Genomic DNA, 21,994 nt, shown 5'->3' with positions numbered 1-21,994 from the left:
TTCCTTCCTTCCTTCCTTCCTTCCTTCCTTCCTTCCTTCCTCCCTCCCTCCCTCCCTCCCTCCCTTTCTCTCTTTCTCTCTTTCTTTCTTTCCTTTTCTTTTCTTTTTTTTTTTTGGGTGGGGGGATGGTGTCCCACTCTGTCACCCAAGCTAGAATACAGTGGCGTGATCTCGACTCACTGCAACCTCCGCCTCCTGGGTTCAAACAATTCTCATGCCTCAGCCTGCCGAGTAGCTGGGACTACAGGTGCGCACCATCACACCCAGCTAATTTTTTATATTTTTAGTAGAGATGGGGTTTTACCATGTTGGCCAGGCTGGTCTTGAACTCCTGACCTCAGGTGATCCGCCCACCTCGGCCTCCCAAATTGCTGGGATTACAGGTGTGAGCCACTGTGCCCAGCCTCCTCTCTCCTCTCCTCTCCTCTTTTCTTCTCTTCTCTTTTCTGTTTCTTTTCTTTCTTGCAGGGTCTCACTCTGTCACCCAGGGTGGAATGAGGGAAGTGACCATAGCTCACTGCAGCCTCGACCTCCTGGACTCAAGCAGTCCTCTCACTTCAGCCTCCCAAGTAGATGAGACCACAGGCATGTGCCACCACACCTGGCTAATTTTTATTTTTTGAGACAGGGTCTTGCTCTGTTGCCCAGGCTGGAGTGCAGTGGCATGATCATAGCTCATTGCAACGTCTATCTCCTGGGGTCAAGCGATCTTCATGCTTCAGCCTTCCAAGTAGCTGGGATTACAGGCACGCACCACTATACTTGGCTAATTTTGTTTAATTTTTAGCAGAGACGAGGTTTTACCATGTTGCCCTGGCTGGTCTCAAACTCCTGGGTTCAGGTGATCCTCCTGCCTCAGTCTCCCAAAGTGGTAGGATTACAGGTGTGAGTCACTGCACCTGGCCCAGGTTAATTTTTAAATTCTTTTTTTAGAGATGGGGGGGGTGGTTCTCACTATGTTTCCGAGGGTGGTCTCGAACTCCTGACCTCAAATGATACTCCCATCTTGGCCTCCCAAAGTGCTGGAGTTACAGGTTTGAGCTATCATGCCCAGCTGAACTGCTTTCTTTAAAAATCGACTCACAGAGGCTGGGCGCGGTGGCTCATGCCTGTAATCCTAGCACTTTGGCAGGCCGAGGTGGGCGGATCATGAGGTCAAGAGATCAAGACCATCCTGGCCAACTTAGTGAAATCCCGTCTCTACTAAATATATAAAAATTAGCTGGGCATGGTGGCGGGCACCTGTAATTCCAGCTACTCAGGAGGCTGAGGCAGGAGAATTGCTTGAACCTCGGAAGGCGGAGGTTGCAGTGAGCCGAGATCGTGTCACTGCACTCCAGCCTGGCGACAGAGCAAGACTCCATCTCAAAAAAAAAAAAAGAAAAAAAAAGAAAAAGAAATTGATGCACAGATAAAGGCTGGACTCCGGAGTCTGGCACATAAGGCTCTCTGTCGGCTCCGTTCTGCCTCACCAGTCTCTTCCGCTAGGGCCCATCTTCCACCTTCCAGGGCTGCCATGTGCAGTAGTGCAGGTTGTTGCTGTTCTTCCTTTTTCTGGCCAACTTCTGCCCTGGCTTAAATGTTACATTTTTTTCTCAAAATCTTTCCTTCATTCCTAGAAGGATCAACTGCTTCTGCTTCTGTAGTCTCGTAACACTTCATGCATTACCTGTCTTTTAGTTTTGTTTCTACCTCTGTTGCTGTAAATACCTTAGGGACACCCAATGTATTTATTTACATTTTTATGCTCTACACCTTGGCCAGAGCATAGAACCAAAGCAGCATTGTATAAATGTTCATTGATTGAGATAAATCTGAGAATATGTTAAATAGGAACCAACAGCATAAACTAATATCAGGCGTGTAGAAGGAGCTTTGTGAACCTGAATCTTCAGATGTATCTGTAAGTTAATATTATATTCTCTTCTTTGGGAAAGAAACATTTTCAGCATTAAAAAATTTTTTTTTAGAGACGGGGCTCTGTGAGCAGTGGCGAAATCAGGGCTTGCTTTAACCTTAAGCTCCTGGACTCAAGAGATTCTCTCGCCTCAGCCGTCCAAAGATTTGGGATTACAGGTGTGAGCCACCAAGCCCGACTAATTTCAGCAGTTTTTATATATCCATTTTTGTACTGAGCCTGACTTAGTTTCCTAAGTTTGGTCTTTGGGAGAAAAAAGCTTTGCATAAGCAGGTACGTGCTACTGCATTGATTCTGGATGTGCGGGGTCCTCTCTTCCTTCCACCTGTCCCTCTGCCTTCTAGCTTTGGGCGACTCTGTGGCTGTGGAGTTTGACCAGCCTGGCCAACATGGTGAAACCCTGTATTAAAAATACAAAAATTAGCTGGGCATGGTGGCACATACCTGTAATCCCAGCTACTCAAGAGGCGGCAGGAGAATCGCTTGAATCTGGGAGGCAGAGGTTGTAGTGAGCCGAGATTACGCCGCTGCACTCCAGCCTGAGCGACAGAGTGAGATTCTGTCTCCGAAAGGAAAGAAAAAGAAAAGACCCTATGGATGGATATACTGAGAGTTCTCCCTCTGGGACTACGGGATCCTGTATGCGAATGCATTTAATGTATTTCATCAACTCGAAAGAGTGTGATGGAAACATTTCATGTATCTCTGACCAAGTAAAAACGCTGACAGATGACATACTGTCAGTCATAAAATGTATCCTAATTATAGAGAGGTTAAACTGTGAAAAAATATGCATTTTAGAATCAGTGAAATATGTGCATAGCTTCCAGGGCCCAGATTTACAGGGACCTGGCTTACAACAGACCTTGCAAAGACGCGGTGGCTCAAGCCTGTAATCCCAGCACTTTGGGAGGCCGAGACGGGCGGATCACGAGGTCAGGAGATCGAGACCATCCAGGCTAACACGGTGAAACCCCGTCTCTACTAAAAAATAGAAAAAACTAGCCGGGCGAGGTGGCGGGCGCCTGTAGTCCCAGCTACCCGGGAGGCTGAGGCAGGAGAATGGCGTGAACCCGGGAGGCGGAGCTTGCAGTGAGCTGAGATCCGGCCACTGCACTCCAGCCTGGGCGACAGAGTAAGACTCCGTCTCAAAAAAAAAAAAAAAAAAAAAATCCCAACCACTGGTTATTGGTTGGAAGCTAGCGGGAGGCAGGGCAGCAGGCAAGGGGCATGGCTTGCAGTGCTTTTAAATCAAGTGAGCTCCTAAGAGTGAAAATGGTCCATGAGGTTAGAAGGGTCTGTAAGGTCCGTGGCTGCTGTCACTGCTCCTGCTGATGTTCATATTTTTGTCCTCTGATCCTGAGGCTGAGGAAAGGGGAAGTGGGCGTGGGGAGTGAACAAAGGAATTCCTTCTCAGGAGGGTCCAGGATCTGCTTCTCATGCGGGGCGGGGAGAGTCAGTCTCCCTGCCTCCTGCTTGTGTTTGGAGGACTCATAATATCCTGGCAGAGCACTCGGGAGCCACATGAGCCAGGGCTCCTTATCAGGAAGTGCATTTTGTACTCTGAGAGCCTCTGTATTACATGTAAATCTGCAGCGGAAGAGTAGCGGCTGGCGTCCCTGCTGGTGTCTTCCTGGTGTGAGCTTCAAATAGTGGGCTAATGGAAAGCTTGGCCGGCACCTGCCTATCTGATCCCAGCTGGAGCCCTGTGTGGGCTGGGTCCCATTCATCAGGACTAAGGCAGCAGCTGCTGCCTAGAGGGGAGGAGGGGAGTGGGAGTGAGCCGGGGAGGGTGAAGCAGGCAGGAAGCTGCAGGCCTGCGGTGGGTGGGGCCAGGAAGCACGCAGTGGGAGTGAGGACGGTGTTTGAGAGAAACACTGCCTAAAAGAGAAAAAAAGAAAATCACAGGACCCGAGGAAAAAGAATGAGTGGTGTGTTCAGAGATGACACATGACAACAAATTGTTTGCTTGGAGGATTTTCTTATGTGTGCGTGTTTAAACTGGCCTCAAGGAGGAAGAAGAAACATGCATTCCTGGATGACTAAGTGAGTTCTGGAATATTCTGTCATAAGACTTTGCAACTGGAGTAGCCCCAGAGAAAGGCAGGCAGTGGGAGTTGGCTCCCTCCCCCAAGGCATCCCTCACCAGAGTTGGCTTTGTTTCGGGTTCCTCCCAGGTGGGAAAACACAAACCCTGTCTCGGTTTGCTGGTAATCAGCTGGAGAAGGGAAAGAAGCAGCTGCCCTGGGCCCAGGGGAGGCCAGGAAGCCTGAGAAGAGGATGTGACCCAAAGGGGCACCCGTCCATGTTGTCACCAGCTGCTCATAGGCATCAAGGGGGGTCAGGGATCTTTTCTTCTTGGAGTAAAGAACATACACGCTGTTTGCCTTTAGGAAGTGATAGGAATGGCATAGATTTTGGAGTAGATTTATTTTTAGTAGTGACTGAAGTGATAGAGCAATTTTTTTTTTTTTTTTTGAGACGGAGTCTCGCTCTGTCGCCCAGGCTGGAGTGCAGTGGCGCGATCTCGGCTCACTGCAAGCTCCGCCTCCCGGGTTCACGCCATTCTCCTGCCTCAGCCTCCTGAGTAGCTGGGACTACAGGCGCCCGCCACCGCGCCCGGCTAATTTTTTGTATTTTAGTAGAGACGGGGTTTCACCATGGTCTCGATCTCCTGACCTTGTGATCCGCCTGTCTCGGCCTCCCAAAGTGCTGGGATTACAGGCGTGAGCCACCGCGCCCGGCCGCAAACTTTCTTTTTAACTGGCTTCCCGAGGTCCATGGCCGTCAAGGATAATTAAACTCTTGGTGGTCATTTTTTTTTTTTTCCAGTCTCGGACTGTTACAGACATAAGCACTTTACGCTTCAAGGCCAAACATTTACTGAGCCCTTTGTACTTCCTCTCCACTGTGCCAAGCATAACATGTTATTTGCGATTTAAAACATCCCTGTGAGGTAGCTATATTTGTTGTCTCCGTTTCATAGATAAAATAACTGAGAGATTACATTTCTCAGGGTCAAATTAAGTGGCAGAACCAGGAATCCAGCTCAGGTCTTGCTAAATCCAAAACTCAAGGGTTTTTTGTTTTGTTTCTGTTTTTGAGACAGTCTCACTCTGTCACCCAGGCTGGAGTGCAGGGGTGCGATCTTGGCTAACTGCAGCCTCCACCTCCTGGGCTCAAGAAAAAAGGACCTCATTCCACTATGCTTCTCCACTCTGGAACTTCCACAATCTTGCCTGGATTTTCATGGCCTTGACAGTTTTGAAGATGATAGCCAGACATTTTTCTGCATGTGCCCCGATTTGTGTTTGTCTGATGTTTCCTCGTGATTAGATAGGGATTTTTATATCTTTGGTAGAAATATCCTGGGAGTGATGTGTTCTTCTCATGGGAACACTCTCAGTGCCAACGGGTTGGTGACCTAACATGAGGCTCTTCTGTTTCATTTTAGGTGGAATTTAGGCAAAACTTACAATATCGTTCTGGGATCTGGGCAAGTTGTGCTGGGAATGGACATGGGTCTCAGAGAGATGTGTGTTGGCGAGAAACGGACCGTGATCATTCCGCCCCACCTGGGCTATGGGGAAGCTGGCGTGGGTGAGTGAGCAACAGTATTCAAGGGTGTTTGGGGCCCGCTTACTATCGGAATTTTGTGCGTTTTGGGGTGCCATAGTTAGAATCACAGCATGCTTCTTACATGTAATACCCAAAGAGTGTGTGGTTTCTATTTTTAAAAAATGGTTTAGCATTTTTGTTTAGAGACCCCTGTGAATTCAGTGAGCCATGTCAATGCTCCGTTACCCTCTTGAGAACTAGTTTGCGTGAAATAAATCTTGGATCTTCAGACCCATGTGTGGGAGGTGTCCCCGGGGGGAAGCTGCCTGGGGGGGAGCTGCCTGGGAGGTTTCTCTGGGGTCAGACTGAGCACGTCCTTCTGGAACTGTTTCCTGGGGCAGGTGGAATGCTGTAGGCCGTTGCTTTTCACTTCTGAGCCTATAGGCTGTCAAAGACAGTTTCTTCTGGGAGAGATTAGTTGCAAGTTCTGGAAATACTGGCTTTCCCTTATCCTCACGGTGGTTATGTTTTACTCCATCATTTCAGCCACAATGTGTCCTCCACGTGGGGATTCAATAACTTTTGTTTGTTTGTTTGTTTCAGAGACAGGGTCTCTCTCTATCACCCAGGCTGGAGTGCAGTGGCACCATCACGGCTAACTGCAGCCTTGAACTCCTGGGCTCAAGCAATCTTCCCACCTCAGTCTCCCGAGTAGCTGGGACTACAGGCATGCACCACCTCGCCTGGCTAATTTTTTATTTTTTAGAGGCAGAGTCTCGCTATCTTTCCCATGCTGGTCTTAACTCCTGGGTTCAAGCAATTCTCCTGCTTGGGCCTCCCAAAGCCCTGGGATTACTGGTGTGAGCCACCATGCCTGGCCCCAGGAACCCCTCGTTTTCAGTGTTTTCACACTGCTGATATCCGGACATGGAGGAGATAGGAAGAGCTAACTGGTAACAATTATAGTCACTGTGGATTGTTATTTTTTTCCTGTAAAAGAATTGTAAAGTACATTTGTTCTTCCTACCAATCCCAGAAGAAACCCTTTAAAAATTGTTGTATATTCTGGCCGGGTGCGGTGGCTCATGCCTGTAATCCCAGCACTTTGGGAGGCCAAGGTGGGCGGATCACAAGGGCAGGAGATCCAGACCATTCTGACTAACACAGTGAAACCCCGTCTCTCCTAAAAGTACAAAATATTAGGCATGGTGACGGGCACCTATAATCCCAGCCACTCGGGAGGCTGAGGCAGGAGAATGGTGTGAACCCAGGAGGTGGAGCTTGTACTGAGCAGAGATCGCACCACTGTACTCCATCCTGGGCAACAGAGCAAGACTCCATCTCAGGAAAAAAAAACAAACAAACTGTATATTCTTTAAGACTTTTTCTGTGATATATTATTAATAATTATAATATGTAACATATTATATATAACATATACTCAAGATACAATAATTTGGAATAATACACATTACCTTTATATATTCCATACTTACATAACTTCTTTGGGCCTATACTGTATACACTGTTCTTGAATTTGTGCTTACAGTCAAATCTTGGATTATCATCTTCAGGCATATTGTTCCGATTCTAAAAGTTCTGCTGTTAGATTTACTTAAAAGTTTTACCATTGTATTGTAGTCTCTACAAGCAGCTTTCAAACTTTTTTCAACAAGATACGCAGTAAGAAATACATTGTATTTCCCAATCTGTATTCTGTATAACATATAATTTACACATATACACATTTATTTATTTATTTTTAATCAACACATCACAAATTTGCATGTCCTGTTTGCACGGGGGTCATGCTATTCTTCTCTGTATGGTTCCAATTTTAGTATGTGTTGCTGAAGTAAGCATTACTTTTAGTTTTATATATAAAATTGAAACTCAAGTTTCATATGACACAATACCTATCTTTTCTACAGGTAAAAAGTATTCTGTTCCTTTTTTTTTTTTTTTTTTGAGTTGGAGTCTCACTCGGTCGCCCAGGCTGGAGTGCAATGGCACGATCTCAGCTCACTGCAATGTTTGCCTCCCTGGTTCAAGCAATTCCCGTGCCTCAGCTTCCTGAGTAGCTGAGACTACAGGTGCCCACCACCACACCCAGCTAATTTTTGTATTTTTAGTAGAGATGGGGTTTCACCATGTTGGCCAGGCTGGTCTTGAACTCCTAATCTCAAGTGATCTGCCCGAGTTGGCCTCTCAGAGTGCTGGAATTATAGGCATGAGCCATCATGCCTGGCCTCTACTCTATTCCTTAATTTAAAAAATAACAAAATGCTGGTCACCACCCTTTAAACTGATTTCATGACTCATTAACTGGCCGCTGCCTACAGTGAGGAAGTGACTAGCCTCTGCTCTGCTTTCTTGCTTTGGTCAGAAGTCCCACCCTGAGTGAGGCTGCTGGAGGTCGGGTGGGTGCTGGTTGATGGGCTTGACTGCTGCCTGCCGGCTGACACTGCCTCCCGCTCCTCTCACCTGGACAGATGGAGAAGTGCCCGGCAGTGCTGTATTGGTGTTTGACATTGAGCTGCTGGAGCTGGTGGCCGGCCTACCCGAGGGGTACATGTTCATATGGAATGGTGAGGTGTCACCCAACCTCTTTGAAGAAATTGACAAGGATGGCAACGGAGAAGTCCTCCTGGAAGAGGTAACTAACTGGCCTTTGTAGGTAGGTGAGACCAAAGAGCTCAGGGAGCCTGGTGAGGCCACGGGGCTGGTCCTGAAGGTGAGGCCTTCTCAGGGTGAGGCCAGTGGGCTGGAGGGCTTGTGAGATGGCCAGCACACTCATGTGCCAAGCACTTTTACACACGCCCTCTCTATGGAAGCTCACCATTCCTCTCTGAAGAAACCAAGTCCCTGAGAGGTGCAGGGCTTGATTCCAGGGCACACAGTCTGTATTTAGTTCTTGTTACTGGGTGCTCACTGCCTGCCTGTGTGTGCTGAGTGTCTTCAGTGTATTCTCTGGTTCGGCCCTCAAAACAGCTGTATTTTAGAAGAAACTGTGCACAGGGAAGATAAATGACTTGTCCAAGGTCACACAGCTACTCAGTGGTTTGAGCCAGGACCACACACCTCTTTGAGAAGCTGGGTGATAGAACCGTCTGTTCTGTTCCACCCCTGGGGAATTCCAGCTCCCTGCCTCTTCCACATCTGCTATTGAAGCATGTCCTCCAGCCTTTTCCTCTCTCTCTCCACATCTTCAGCACTTCTGGATCATTGTCATTTGCATACAAATGTGCTGTTATTTTCCCTTCCCTGGATGTGTCTTTCTATTTCTCTCATTACTTTCCTTCCCTTACAGCAAAAACTTCAAAAGAATTGTGTGTCCTTCTTGCCTCTAATTCCTTGCCTCCTATTCTCTCTTAAACCCACTCCTTTCTGACATTTGTCCCTGCACGCCTCTGAGCCCGACTTTGCCAGGGTGGCCAGTGTCTTCCGTATTGCACAATCTAGTGGTCAGCTCTCACGCTCCTCTTACTTCAACACAGCTACAGGATGCGTCTTTCTCTGGCTTCCAGGACACCACACTTCATGGTGTTCCTTCTACCTCCCTGGTACGTCCCTCTCAGGCCTCTTGTCCCCGATCTCTTCATGTTGGAGTACCCCGGCCTAAGTTTGTTCTTTTCTCCATCTTTAAGTCACTCGCTTGGTGGTCTTATCGGGTCCATATCCTGATGGTGTCTGGATTCGTAGCTCCAGTCCAGGCTTCTCTCTGCACTTCACACTCATGTGTTCAGCTGCCTGCTTGATGTCCTCATTTACGGAACCCCTGCTATCCACCCGCACACCCTGCCCCTGGAGCCTGCTTTACCCAAAGCCTTTCCCATCGCAGTCAGTGGCATCACTGGCCTCCAGTGGCTCGGGCGAGAGCACTTGGTAACCTCTGACTCCTCTCTTTCTCTCGGAGGCCATCATAATCCTCAGGAAATCATTCCAGCTCTACCTTGAGAGCACATGCAGAACCTGACACTTCTCACCACCTCCACCCTGTAGCATCTTAGCTGGGGGTCTGTCATCTCTTTCCCGGGTCACATCACAGCAGTGGTGTTCATGAAGCTCTTCCTGCATTCACAGTGGCCGTTCTCACACAGAAGCTGGGTCAGACCTGCCGAGGCCCCTGTCTCCAGGGCCTCACAGTGGCCTGTGAAGACCCCGCACTTCCTGCTCGCTGTAACCTCTTCACTGGCTGTCTACCTCTGCCCACTTCACCTGGCCACACCCGCCCCCGTTGCTGTCTGTGACCAGCCAGGCATGCGTCCACCTTGAGCCCTGGCACCAGCTGCCCTCTCTGCTCTGGAGACATCTGCCCCAGATAACTTGTTCGGCCCTTTCCTTCTCATCTTTCAAGCCTTTGCACAAATCTTCCCTTCTCCTTAAAGTTTTATCCTGACCACTGAATTGAACATTTCATCCCTTTCTCCCATCCTTACTGAGCTCCGCTTTTTGATTTTTTTCTGGAGCATTTCACTTTGTAACTTAATATGTAATTTACCTGTTTTTATGTTCATGTCTAATTGTCTGTCTTTCCACTAGAATGCAAGCATTACAGGCACAGGGTGTTTGTTTGTTTGTATATTGATATATTTCAAGATCTAGAACAGTGCTCAGCACATAGGAGACCATATGTTTTGATCATATGAATGAATGCATGCATCCAAGAATGTTCTTACAGTGTTGGGTGGTTGTGGGGGTCAGCCTTTGGTAGGGAACTAAGTGGGGAGAAGGGATAGCTCTGACGGCTGCTGGGTATTGGCTGCCTGAATAATATGGGCTCTTGGAGTTATTTAGTACAAGGGTTTTTCACCTGCATTTAGAGAAAAAACAATGAAACACAGGTCATGTAGCTGCCAAAAAGATCTTGTCTGTGTTGGTAGCTCAGACTCAAGTTCCAGCCCTGTCACCCCCAGACTGCTCTGTTTCTGGCCCCAGACCTGGCGTTCACGGTGGCTGAACTCATGGTCTTTCCTGTCCCCTTCTTTTCCAGTTCTCAGAGTACATTCACGCCCAGGTGGCATCTGGCAAAGGGAAACTCGCTCCTGGCTTTGATGCTGAGCTGGTTGTGAAGAATATGTTCACCAACCAGGACCGGAATGGAGATGGGAAGGTCACGGCCGAGGAATTTAAACTCAAAGACCAGGAAGCCAAGCACGATGAACTCTAAACCTGGCACGAACCAGATGGTGCCAGGGAGTATGTGACACCAAGCCACCTGTCATGGCAGAGCGTGCAGTGAGGGTGCAAGGGTCTTTCAGAAGGTGCATCATTAGCCAGTGGTAGGTGGGTCACATAGTACCTGGTATACACATCGGGGTGGGTTGATATATGGGGTAAGAAGTTTAGGCTGATCGCCAGTGATAGTAAACAAAATCTGTGCAGAGGGCCTTGGCACGGGATGTGTCCAGTATTGAAAAGGCTGCACTGCCAACCATGATTTGTGAGCCTTCTGGGAAATTTTGTTATTAAAGGAATATAGTGTCAGATGGAAGTTACCATCTTGGAGGAACCATAAGAAAAGGTGTCCAGGGTATCTATATAAAGAGGGTTAAATTTTTTTTAACTTGCTGGTTAAGACATTTTAGAAATATTCTTGAGATGGGCAGGAGAGTCAAAGGGCTTGCTTGCCCCAGCAGGGTTCCCAGCAGACAGCCATGGCTCTTCCCAACAGCCTGTGCAAACTCTGATCATGGCCCACCCCGGCACACGCACACGCACATCATGCTTTTCCAGCTCATCACACCCCACCCCACTGTGGGCCTCCCGTTAATAGTGTATAACTTGGAGGTTAAAAGAGCCTTTTGGACAGAAAACTGGGCCAGGAAAAGGCATCTCGGACCACAAATAGAGAATTTGATTCCGCGTTTGCCACATAAGGTCATCTGCTTAGCTTTTTCTTTCTTTCTTTTTTTTTTTTTTTGGAGACAGAGTCTCGCTTTTTTGCCAGGCTGGAGTGCAGTGGCGCCGTCTTGGCTCACTGCAGAACCATCTTGGCTCACTGCAGCCTCCGCCTCCCATATTCAAGTGATTCTCCTGTCTCAGCCTCCTGAGTAGCTGGGACTACAGGTGTGCACCACCACACCCGGCTAATTTTTGTATTTTTAGTAGAGATGGAGTTTCACCATTTGGCCAGGATGGTCTCAATCTCTTGACCTCGTGATCCACCCACCTTGGCCTCTCAAAGTGTTGGGATTACAGGTGTGAACCACCGCGCCCAGCCACTTAGCTTTTTCTTATTCCCACCTTTCTATCTCATAGAACACTTTTTTATCCTCCCTGAACCATATTGATAAGATAAATAGGGCTGGGGGCGGGGCCCCGCTGGTCACTCAACAGAGTATTTCCCTTGGCCGAGATGGAAGTTTCGTCCCAATAGATGAGCTGCTGAGCATCAACAAGGTGACATTTTTCTGCTGCCCATTTGTGTCCTGGAGAGGGTGGTACCCTGAAGGCAGAGGCCAGCTGCTGTAAGACAGCAATGACGGTCTACCTGCCGGCCTGATTCCTGAAACATGGAATAACCACATGGCTACCTTCTATCCTCTGTTCCCAAATGGTGGTGGCACTTATCCTGAAGTCGTGATTTCCCTTTGAAACTACTTTATTTTACTAATTTAAACTATTTTGTACTGATGTAGCCCTGAGGTAGTTCATGAAAATGCTGTGCACTCATTCAATGGAATAAATGTTGGAAAGCTGATCTTTTCTGATATCAAATGTTGAATTATATTACCTGCTTTTCTGATGTTTTATTGGAAGGCTGAAGACCTGCGAGAATGCCCCATGCAGTCAGAATCCCCTTGATGAAAACAGCAGGACTTCGCTGCAATTACTGAGGGAGCGCATTCTACTTCTAGGGAGTGTCAGTCAGGGTCCTGGCCCTCCTCCGAGACTCCTGAAGAGAAGCTAAGAAAAGGACTGTTTAGAGTGTGGGCAGGGCTGGGGAAACTGAGGATGTTGAGTGCGGGTGACAGCAGTGTTGGCCACCGCAGGAGGCTGCTCAGCCCACCAGGGCCTGAGGGCTCAAGAGGAGGCAGTGGGAGCAGCACAGGAAGGGCTGCCTAGAGGCGTCACAGAGGGATGCAGCCACCACTAGCAGTGCAGCTGACACTGCAGCAGAGCGAGGGACAAATGCCCCATCCCTTCTGTGCCCCCATTCTCTGATGCCTGCCACTGGCTCCCATTAGTGGAACCATGTTGGAAGCCAGAGGGTAAGAGGAGCTCAGAGACGAGTTCTCAGATGTCAGCCTCTTGGGTGCAGAGAAAGGTGGAGAATGAATCTGAGGTAGGGATGGGGTGGGTGGGAGCAAATGGAGAATAACTGGTATGTGAGAAACTCTGTGTGTGTGTAGTACAATCATATTTAAAAGCAATTATTCAATATACATAAAATATATGTATTATATAGACATACAATTGCTGTTAAAAAGCAAATGTTGGCCATGTGCAGTGGCTCATGCCTGTAATCCTAGCACTTTGAGAGGCTGAAGTCGGTGGATCATTTGAGGTTCAGGAGTTCAAGACTAGCCTGGCCAACATGGTGAAAACTTGTCTGTACTAAAGATAACCAAAAAAAAAAAAAAAAAAAAAAAAAAAAAAAATTAGCCAGGCGTGGTGGTGGGCGCCTGTAATCACAGCTGCTCAGGAGGCTGAGGCAGGAAAATTGCTTGAACCCGGGAGGCGGAGGCTGCAGTAAGCCGATATGGTGCCACTGCACTGCAGCCTGGGCGACAGAGCAAGACTATATCTCAAAAAAAAAGAAAAAAAAATTTTTTTTTTGCTTCTTGCTAACTTGAACTGGGCTTTGGAATGCATTTGACCTCATTAGCCTTACCTGCCTTATGAAGAGAAAAACCTTGTGCTTATTCTCCACCCCAGATTTTTATTTACCTGCTTGAATTTCTTCACTGGCTGTTTTCTGTGATGGTGGAGACAGATGGGCTGAATCAGAAATAAGTTTCTTGGCCAGGGGCAGTGGTTCATGCCTGTAATCCCAGTATTTTGGGAGGCCAGGAATTCGAGACCAGCCTGGGTAATATAGCAAGACCCCATCTCTAAAAAAATTTTAAAAATTAGCTGCGCAAGGTGGCACATGCCTGTGGTCCCAGCTACTTGGGAGGCCGAGGAGGGAGGATTGCTTGAGCCCGGGAAAGTAAGGCTGCAGTGAATTGTGATTGCACTGCTGCCCTCCAGTCTGTGTAACAGAGCGAAACCCAGACTCTAAAGAAAAAAAGAACATGGACCTTAGAACTTCAGGAATAAGAGAGCAGCTTTGGCCTGTTGAGTTCTGCCTAGGCACTTCCATTCTTCCTGTTGCCAAGGAGGGCATTCAGTGATGAGGCGCGTTCATCTGTCTGCAAGGGGAAGCTGCTTAGCTGGCCCCACTTTGTGCTATGGCTGCAACACTTGCTTCTATTTACATTATGGTTATGGGCTATAGTTCTGCCAACAAGGCTGTAAATACTAAATAAGGGGCCAAGTACAGGGTAGAGATGCCACACAGCAATTTTTGTTTTTGTTTTCTAAATCACTTCTCACCTGATACAGCACTTTTTTTTTTCTTTTTTTGAGACAAGGTTTGTCACCCAGGCTGGAGTACAATTGTGCAGTCACAGTTCACTGCAGCCTTGACCTCCTGGGCTCAAGCAATCCTCCCATCTCAGCCTCCTGAGTAGCTGGGACCACAGACAGGTGCCACCACGCCCAGCTATTTTAAATTTTTTTGCCGAGATGGGATCTCACTATGTTGCCCAGGGTGGTCTCTTGAACTCTTGGCCTCAAGTGATCCTCCCACCTCTGTCTCCCAAAGTGTTGGGATTACAGGTGAGTCACTGCGCCTGGCCAGCCTCTGGACCTTCTGACAGGAGCATTTATTGATAGGTACTATATTGTGACCACCTAACTCAGGATCTACACAGATTTGAACTGGGTCATTGATACCTACTGTGGGATGAGAGTCTAGAATATGAACATGACATCTGAATATGTTTGACACAACTAGGCCGCCTGCAAATATAAGCAGTAGGCACCATTTTGTTAAAACCAGTGAGTTTTGATCTCTGATTATTTATGACTTTCCAAATACTTAATAGATAGGAAAATACTTAAAAGATAGGAAATACTTAAAATATAGGAAAAAAATTCATTTTGGCAGGGAAATAGGTTTAACTGCAAGACTATACATAAACACTGGTCCCTGCCCCCATCTGTTACTTTACTATCTCAGGTTTCCAGGGACAAAGTTGCTTTTTTTGAAGCCTTTTCCCCTTCACTCTCTCAGGGATCTGGAGTTTTTACTTAATAAGAATACTGGGCCGGGTGCAGTGACTCACACCTGTCATCCCACCACTTTGGGAGGCCAAGGTGGGAGGATCGCTTGAGCCCAGGAGTTTGAGACAATCCTGGGCAGCACAGAGAGAGCTTATCTCTAACAGAAATTTCAAAAAGTAGCCAGGCATGGTGGTGCACACCTGCAGTCTACTCGGGAGGCTGAGGTGGATCACTTGAGGCTGGGAGCTCAAGGCTGCAGTAAGCCCTGATAGTGCCACTGCACTCCAGCCTGGGCAGAGGGAGACCCTGCGTCTCAAAAAACAAAATAATATTGTTTCCGATTATTTGTTGCTAGATGCAGATATAAAACATTTCTGCTTATTAATAGTTTGTGTGTGGTTTCCACGCTTAATGTTGGAATTTTGATTGGTCAGGCAATTTCTTCCAGCTGACACTGGCCATTTTTAAATCTCATTTAAATGCAGACAACACCCACATTTATAGTTCCTGCTCAGATTTCTCCTTTGAACTCTAGTCTGTCTATTTGGTATCTTCTCTTGTATGTCTCACATGTCAAATTTTGTATGTCCAAAATAGCATGTCTGTTCCCACTTCCTTCCCAACACTACCAAGCCTATTCCTCTCCATCTTCCCTGGCGCCTATGTGTCCAAAGCAGACATCAGAGACCCCCTGCTCTCTCATTTTATGTGTTTAAGCCAATAGCAAGTTTTGTCAATTCTGTCTCTGAGCTACTCCTGGAAATGACCCACTTCTCTCCAGTTCCACAGCCCCAGCCCCCGAAACCGACCATTATTTCTAACTGGAACAGCTGTAATAGCCCCCCAACTGGTGTGCTTGGGTTTATCTGCCCTCACTAGTCCCTTCCCCACATGGCATCAGTGATCCTGCCTCTTCTTTGCAAGGAGAGAAAAACCAGAGTTCTTATGATTTATAAAACCCTCCATGATCTGGCACCCACCTACTTCCCGTTCAACACCTGATGCCATTCTTCCCTTTGTTCATAATACTGTTAAACCAGCTCTCAGTTCTTCAAATGCCCTAAAACTTTCTCACTTAGGACCTTCACACACCCTGTTCCCTCTCCTGGGAATGCTTCTCCCTCAACTCCTCACATGACTAGCTCCTTATCCTTCAGACTTTGGCCTAAGTATCACCTGAGAAGAGCTTCCTCTGACCACTATATCTAAGATAGGTCTCTGTTGGCTGGGCGTGATGGCTCACGCCTGTAATCCCAGCACTTTGGGAGGCTGAGGTGGGCAGATCATGAGGTCAGGAGATCGAGACCATCCTGGCTAACATGGTGAAATCCCGTCTCTACTAAAAATACAAAAAATTTTGTATTTTTTTGTGGTGTGGTGACAGGCACCTGTAGTCCCAGCTACTCGGGAGGCTGAGGCAGGAGAATGGCATGAAGCTTGCAGTGAGCTGAGATCCACGCCACTGCACTCCAGCCTGGGTGACAGAGACTCCATCTCAAAAAATATGTATATAATAATAATAATAAATAAAATAGGTCTGTCATTTGTGTTTTCTTCATAGCTATTTACCATATTCATAATTGCCACTCTTTCCTCCTGTTTGATCTACTAGGAATGGAAGCTACATGAGGGCAGGAAGCATGTCTGATTGTTTTTTGGGGGGGCAGAGGGGATGGAGGCAGCTCTTGTTGCCCAGGCTGGAGTGCAAAGGCACAATCTCAGCTCACTGCAACCTCCACCTCCCGGGTGCAAGTGATTATCCTGCCTCAGCCTCCCGAGTAGCTGGGATTACAGGTGTGCACCACCATGCCCAGCTAATTTTAATATTTTTAGTAGAGATGAGGTTTCTCCATGTTGGTCAGGCTGGTCTCGAACTCCCAACCTCAGGTGATCCGTCTGCCTCAGCCTCCCAAAGTGCTGGGATTTTACAGGCATGAGCCACCGCCAGTCCTGATTTGTTAACTATTGTTTCCCTAGAACTCAGCACAATAAAGAGACTTGAGTAAGTGACTTTTCATTTAATCCTCATCTCTAGTTAATACTCCCCTTTACAGATGAAAAAACTAAGGCTTGGAGAAGTTAGAAACTTATTCCAGATGACAGAATCACAGATTCAGATCCAGGTCTGACTACTTCAAAGCTGTGTCCCTTGCACCTTGATCACTTTTTATCTGTTAAACTGGTACTGAAACACCAGACTAAGTACAAAGAGCAGCATGACTGTTGACTCTCTGGGTAACTCTGGAGAAGTTTCAGGATTAGTCATTCAAGATTACATTGATCTTTTCCTTGCTGATTTTCCCTAGGGTATATTAAAGAGAAAACTGAACCTGAAGGCCAGTTAAACAGACTTTCGGTCATCTACCAAAATTTGGGTGACTATTAAATAGACCATGGAAAGTAGATTTCTTGTGAAATCACTCCGGAACGAGCTAGTATGACTGATGATGGTTGTTTTCATTTTTTCCAGTTTTGTCAAAATTGTTAGCTCTAGCCCTCAAAATGGCTTTATTTCATAAAGTAAAATTTAAAGTTGAATGAAACCATTGGCTGATGCTAGGCTCGTTAGAGAATGTGGTAGTCACCATACACTACCAATATTTGCCGGGGCTGCAAAAGATTATTCCATTTCATTGATTCAGCCAAACACTGTACTGAGGGATACAACAGCTTATACATTTGTGGACGGATTCTACCTAACAATATTGAATACCTGTGCTGTTTTAAATGCATACATAAATTTCAAACGTATACATAAAAGATGAGCATATCTACTCCTTATGAATCTAGAAGCTGTATCACCATCTTCACTTAACAGATGAGCAAACTGGGACACAGGCTTAATAATCTGTCCTGGTCACACTCCTAATGGCTAAACTGGTCTGAAAACTGAACTCAAATACAAATATTTTAAATTTCAGTAGCATCAGGTGGCAGTGAGATGTGATAGGTTAATAAACATAATGGGAGAAGCATGAGACTCAATTTATGGAATTGGCTAGAAGGGGCCTTAGAGAGTGCATGTTCTTATGGCATTCATTATATAGGGAGGTGACCGAACCTGGAGTCTTAGTAAGGGGCTGAGCCATGACCAGAATGTAGGTCATGACTTCAGTGTTCTTTAGATTTACAGCATGCAATATACTTTTTCATGGAAGCATATTATGAACACCTTTTGGAAATAGCCAATATAAGCTCTGATTGCAATACAGGGGTAAAGAGTTATCGTTGAATCAGATTCCCAACTGTTTTTCCTATGTGCAAAAGTCCTGCAGGTAATTCTGATCCTCCCGTGCCATGCTATCTGCTTTAATGCAGGAAGTTATTTTTCAGTTTGATTTCAGAAATACTTAGGCAGGGTCTAGTCTGCCTGTTGCCATTGCATTTTTGTTTCATTGTTTACTTATTTATTAAGACCAGGTCTTGCTCTGTTGCCCAGGCTGGAGTACAGGGGCATGATCTCAGCTCACTGCAAGCATTGGCCCCCCGGGCTCCAGCAATCCTCCTACCTTAGCCTCCTGAGTAGCTGGAACCACAGGTGCGCACCACTATGCCTGGCTAGTTTTTTTGTATTTTTAGTAGAGACTGAGTCCTGCCATGTTGCCTAGGCTGGTCTTGAACTCCTAAGCTCAAGTCATCTGCCCGCCTCGGCCTCCCAAAATGCTGGGATTACAGATGTGAGCCACTGCACCTGGCCTCATTATTTTTATGCTGCTTTGAGGTTCTTGCTCTGTTTACCAGCCTGGAGTGCAGTGGCACGATCACAGCTCACTGCAGCCTCAACCTCCCCAGGCTCAGGTGATCATCCCGCCTCAGGGACTACAGGCGCACCACCATGCCTGGCTAATTTTTTGCAGAGACGGGGGTCTCCCTACGTTACCCAGGCTGGTCTCAAACTCCTAGGCTCAAGCGATCCACTTGCCTTGGCATCCCAAAGTGCTGGGATTACAGGTGTGAGCTTCTGCTCCTGGCCTGCTTCATTGTTTATGATGATGAAAAGGAGGAGTGGTGGTGGAGGATAAGGATGGGCATTCTGAGGACAAAAAGGTTTTCTAACATGTGACCTTGTCTTCCAGCCACACCTGACTGAACTAGAGAACGCTGCTCACACTGAATGGCCAGAACGAATCAGATCATGCTTTGTGTGTATCATACCTTAGGTGCTATAAGCAAACCAATTTAGGTGTCCATAGGATGTGGAATTAAGGGTAAGAGTCACAGTCAAATTTATCACAATGGCAGGTCTAAATCCTGAAGATGAATGATGAGGCAGAGCCAGAGATGTGGAGTGGGTAGCTGGACTGTAGAGAGAGATGCTGGTTCCTAATGTTGCAGTGCTGCTCAGATTCAGTCACCATGAGACCCAGGTCCGCTGCTTCCTGCCTCGGGTTCTTTCTGAAACTTGCAGACTTGTACCTTTTACTGATGTTTTCAATGGGAGAAAATAATTTTCAGAGGTCTCAGTATTTTCTGAAGGGCAGATAAAATTTTCCCTGCAAATATCTTTAGACTTAATAATTTTTGAAAATAATTCAATCTAAATAGCCACTATGACAAGGATTTTAGAATTCATATATCTCAAAAGACAGGCAGACAGAGAGAAAGAAACAAAAAAACAGGATACCATGGTAGGTGCTCAATAAGTATTTGATGACTCAATAAAGACAGTTTTGACTATAGAATTAAAAAGGCTTTTCATTTCATATTTATTATCAGTGCTTCAATACAGAATGTTTTGTAATGATTAGCAACGTTGTAAACACCACCAGTTTTTTCCAACAGTAAGTGCTACTCTTTTTCGGTAGATATTTTTTCCCCAAAATAACCAAACCTAACACAATTTCAAGAGATGGTGATACCATCAGCATAATAACCCAAATTACAAAAATGGCAATACTTAAAATCATGCATATTATTTCACCATTTCATAAAACTTATTTTAAAATTTCTACAAACTTTCCCAGTGTAAAAGACTCCTCAAAACTGCATGATAACATTAAACTACAAAATTCACTTTGGAAAAGGAGGGAGTTACTTTTCTAATTTTGGCTTTAAGATTTTTTTTTTTAATGTGTTAAAAGATAAGGTGAGGAGTGTGTTGAGAGAGGTGGAGAAAAAGGAGCTTCCAGTTGATGCATTCACCATGTCTGAAAATACTTCAGTTATACAAAGGGAACACTTCAAGAGTAAGGATATATTATAAATAAGTCTCTCAGCAAGATGAACAGATGAACAGTTCAATTGCACCCACAGGAGAGAGGTCTTCTTGGAGAATGCTTGTTTATAGAATCTTCTGTAAAATAGAGTTGGCTACTTCTAATGATTCATCTTGTACTAAAACAATATCATAAGAGTTCATGTACTTTTCTAAAAGCTCATCCACCTAATCAAGAGAAGAACAAAAGAAAATTAACATGCAGGGCGAAGAAGCAAGTAATTTCAGTAAGAATCTCATTGTTAGACCTCTTGGGCAAAATGCAAAAAATTAAATTCACTTTCAAAACATCTTTGAAATGAAAAAATATTTCAAACTCTTAAGACCCACTGACAGACATGTTTCCACATGGTAGCTTTTCTCCCCAAAATGCTCTCTCTCCAGTCCAGTGGTTTTCAAATGGGGTGATTTTGTCCAGGGAACATTTAATAATGTCTAGGGACATTTTTGAGTCTCATGGCAGGGGACTGCTATCCAGCATCTAGTGGGTAGAAGACACAGAGGCCTCCTACAGAATATACATCCTCCCTTTTCTCAGTACCTATAGCATGCATCTCAACTCCTTTAAACATCACCAGTATACAGAACAATCAAAAGGAATGCTCAAAACTATGTTTTGGCTGGGCATAGTGGCTCACGCCTGTTATTCCAACACTTTGAGAGGCCTGGTGGATCACTTGAGCCCAGGAGTTTGAGACCAGCTTGGGCAACACAGGGAGACCTCATCTCTACAAAAAATTTAAAAAATCAGCCAGGTGTAGTGGTGTGTGCCTGTAGTTCCAGCTACTTGAGGGGCTGAGGTGGGAGGAATGCTTGAGCCGGGAAGGTTGAGGCTGTAGTGAGATGTGATTGCATCACTACACTCTAGCCTCGGTAACAGAGGCTTGTCTCAAAAAAAAAAAAAAAAAAGTCTCTAAAATAACTACTTTCTCAGGTGACTATGGCAACAATTGCCTACCAAGTTTCATCCTAATTTTTTCTTGGAAGAAAATTAAATTACAGATTTGTATACTTACTCTATCATTTAGATATCCAATTTTCAGAATGTGCTCAACATTGGCTACTCCATCTGCCATTCTTAAGTCTCCTTGGGAATCTCCCAGAAGAATTATGTTACTATTGTCTTTGAGTTGATTGAAATATTCTGTATTCCTCAAGGCACCATCATGTTTGTTAAATACATGAATTAGTTCTCCTTTAAATCCTTTGAGCACCCCCTATGAAAAATATAAATCTTTTGAAATAACAGGCTTTAAAAATTCTATTTGTTGGATTTTCATATTTTGGAGCTCTTAATTGATGTCACTATTATTTCATCATATTTGTAAATGCATCTTTGATAAAGATCTCAAAGCACTTAAGTCCATCACATTCACCATAGCTAAGAAGGGCTTGGAGAAGTAAATGATTTTTTAGAGACTATTTTAAATGGTAAAACAAAGACTGGGCGCAGTGGCTCATGCCTGTGATCCCAGCACTTTGGGAGGCCAAGGAGGACAGATCACTTGAGGTCAGGAGTTCGAGACCATACTTGCCAATACGGTGAAACCCCGCCTCACTAAAATATAAAAATTAGCCAGGTGTGGTGGCACACACCTGTAGTCCCAGATACTCGGGAGGCTGAGGAAGGAGAATCGCCTGAACCTGGGAGGCAGAGGTTGCAGTGAGCCAAGATGGCACCACTGCACTCCAGCCTGGGTGACAGAGTGAGACTCTGTCTGGAAAAAAAAAAAAAAAAAAAAGAAGGCTGGGCACAGTGGCTCACGCCTGTAATTCCAGCACTTCGGGAGACCGAGGTGGGCAGATCATGAAGTCAAGAGATCGAGACCATCCTGACCAACATGGTGAAACCCCATCTCTATTAAGAAAACAAAAATTAGCTCAGCGTGGTGGCACACACCTGTAATCCCAGCTACTCGGGAGGCTCAGGTAGGGAGAACTGCTTGAACCCCGGAGGTGGAGGTTGCAGTGAGCTGAGATCACGCCACTGCACTCTAGCCTGGGCTACAGAGTAAGACTCCATCTCAAAA

At 45.9% G+C, this 21,994-nt stretch overlaps 2 protein-coding genes across 5 annotated transcripts in view; one reads left to right on the top strand and one right to left on the bottom strand.

The window, feature by feature from the left end:
- Positions 1-12,208, top strand: part of FKBP9 (FKBP prolyl isomerase 9) — a 56,112-nt gene extending 43,904 nt beyond the window's left edge. Inside the window, exons 8-10 of the mRNA XM_017864656.1 lie at positions 5,373-5,518; positions 7,969-8,132; positions 10,470-12,208. Coding sequence (XP_017720145.1) covers positions 5,373-5,518; positions 7,969-8,132; positions 10,470-10,646 — 487 coding nt within the window. The 3' untranslated portion in view covers positions 10,647-12,208. The remainder of the gene's footprint in view (positions 1-5,372; positions 5,519-7,968; positions 8,133-10,469) is intronic.
- A 7,223-nt stretch (positions 12,209-19,431) lies between these two features.
- Positions 19,432-21,994, bottom strand: part of NT5C3A (5'-nucleotidase, cytosolic IIIA) — a 52,103-nt gene continuing 49,540 nt past the window's right edge. For all 4 annotated transcript variants that reach the window (XM_017864657.1, XM_017864658.1, XM_017864659.1 and 1 more), the window contains 2 exons: positions 20,981-21,181; positions 19,432-20,132 (listed from right to left, as the gene is read on the bottom strand). In XM_017864657.1, coding sequence (XP_017720146.1) covers positions 20,031-20,132; positions 20,981-21,181 — 303 coding nt within the window. In that variant the 3' untranslated portion in view covers positions 19,432-20,030. The remainder of the gene's footprint in view (positions 20,133-20,980; positions 21,182-21,994) is intronic.

This window comes from Rhinopithecus bieti, unplaced genomic scaffold (assembly GCF_001698545.2).
Source record: "Rhinopithecus bieti isolate Rb0 unplaced genomic scaffold, ASM169854v2 scaffold_79104, whole genome shotgun sequence".
Taxonomy (NCBI): domain Eukaryota; kingdom Metazoa; phylum Chordata; class Mammalia; order Primates; family Cercopithecidae; genus Rhinopithecus; species Rhinopithecus bieti.
This window is presented reverse-complemented; position numbering and strand designations above follow the sequence as displayed.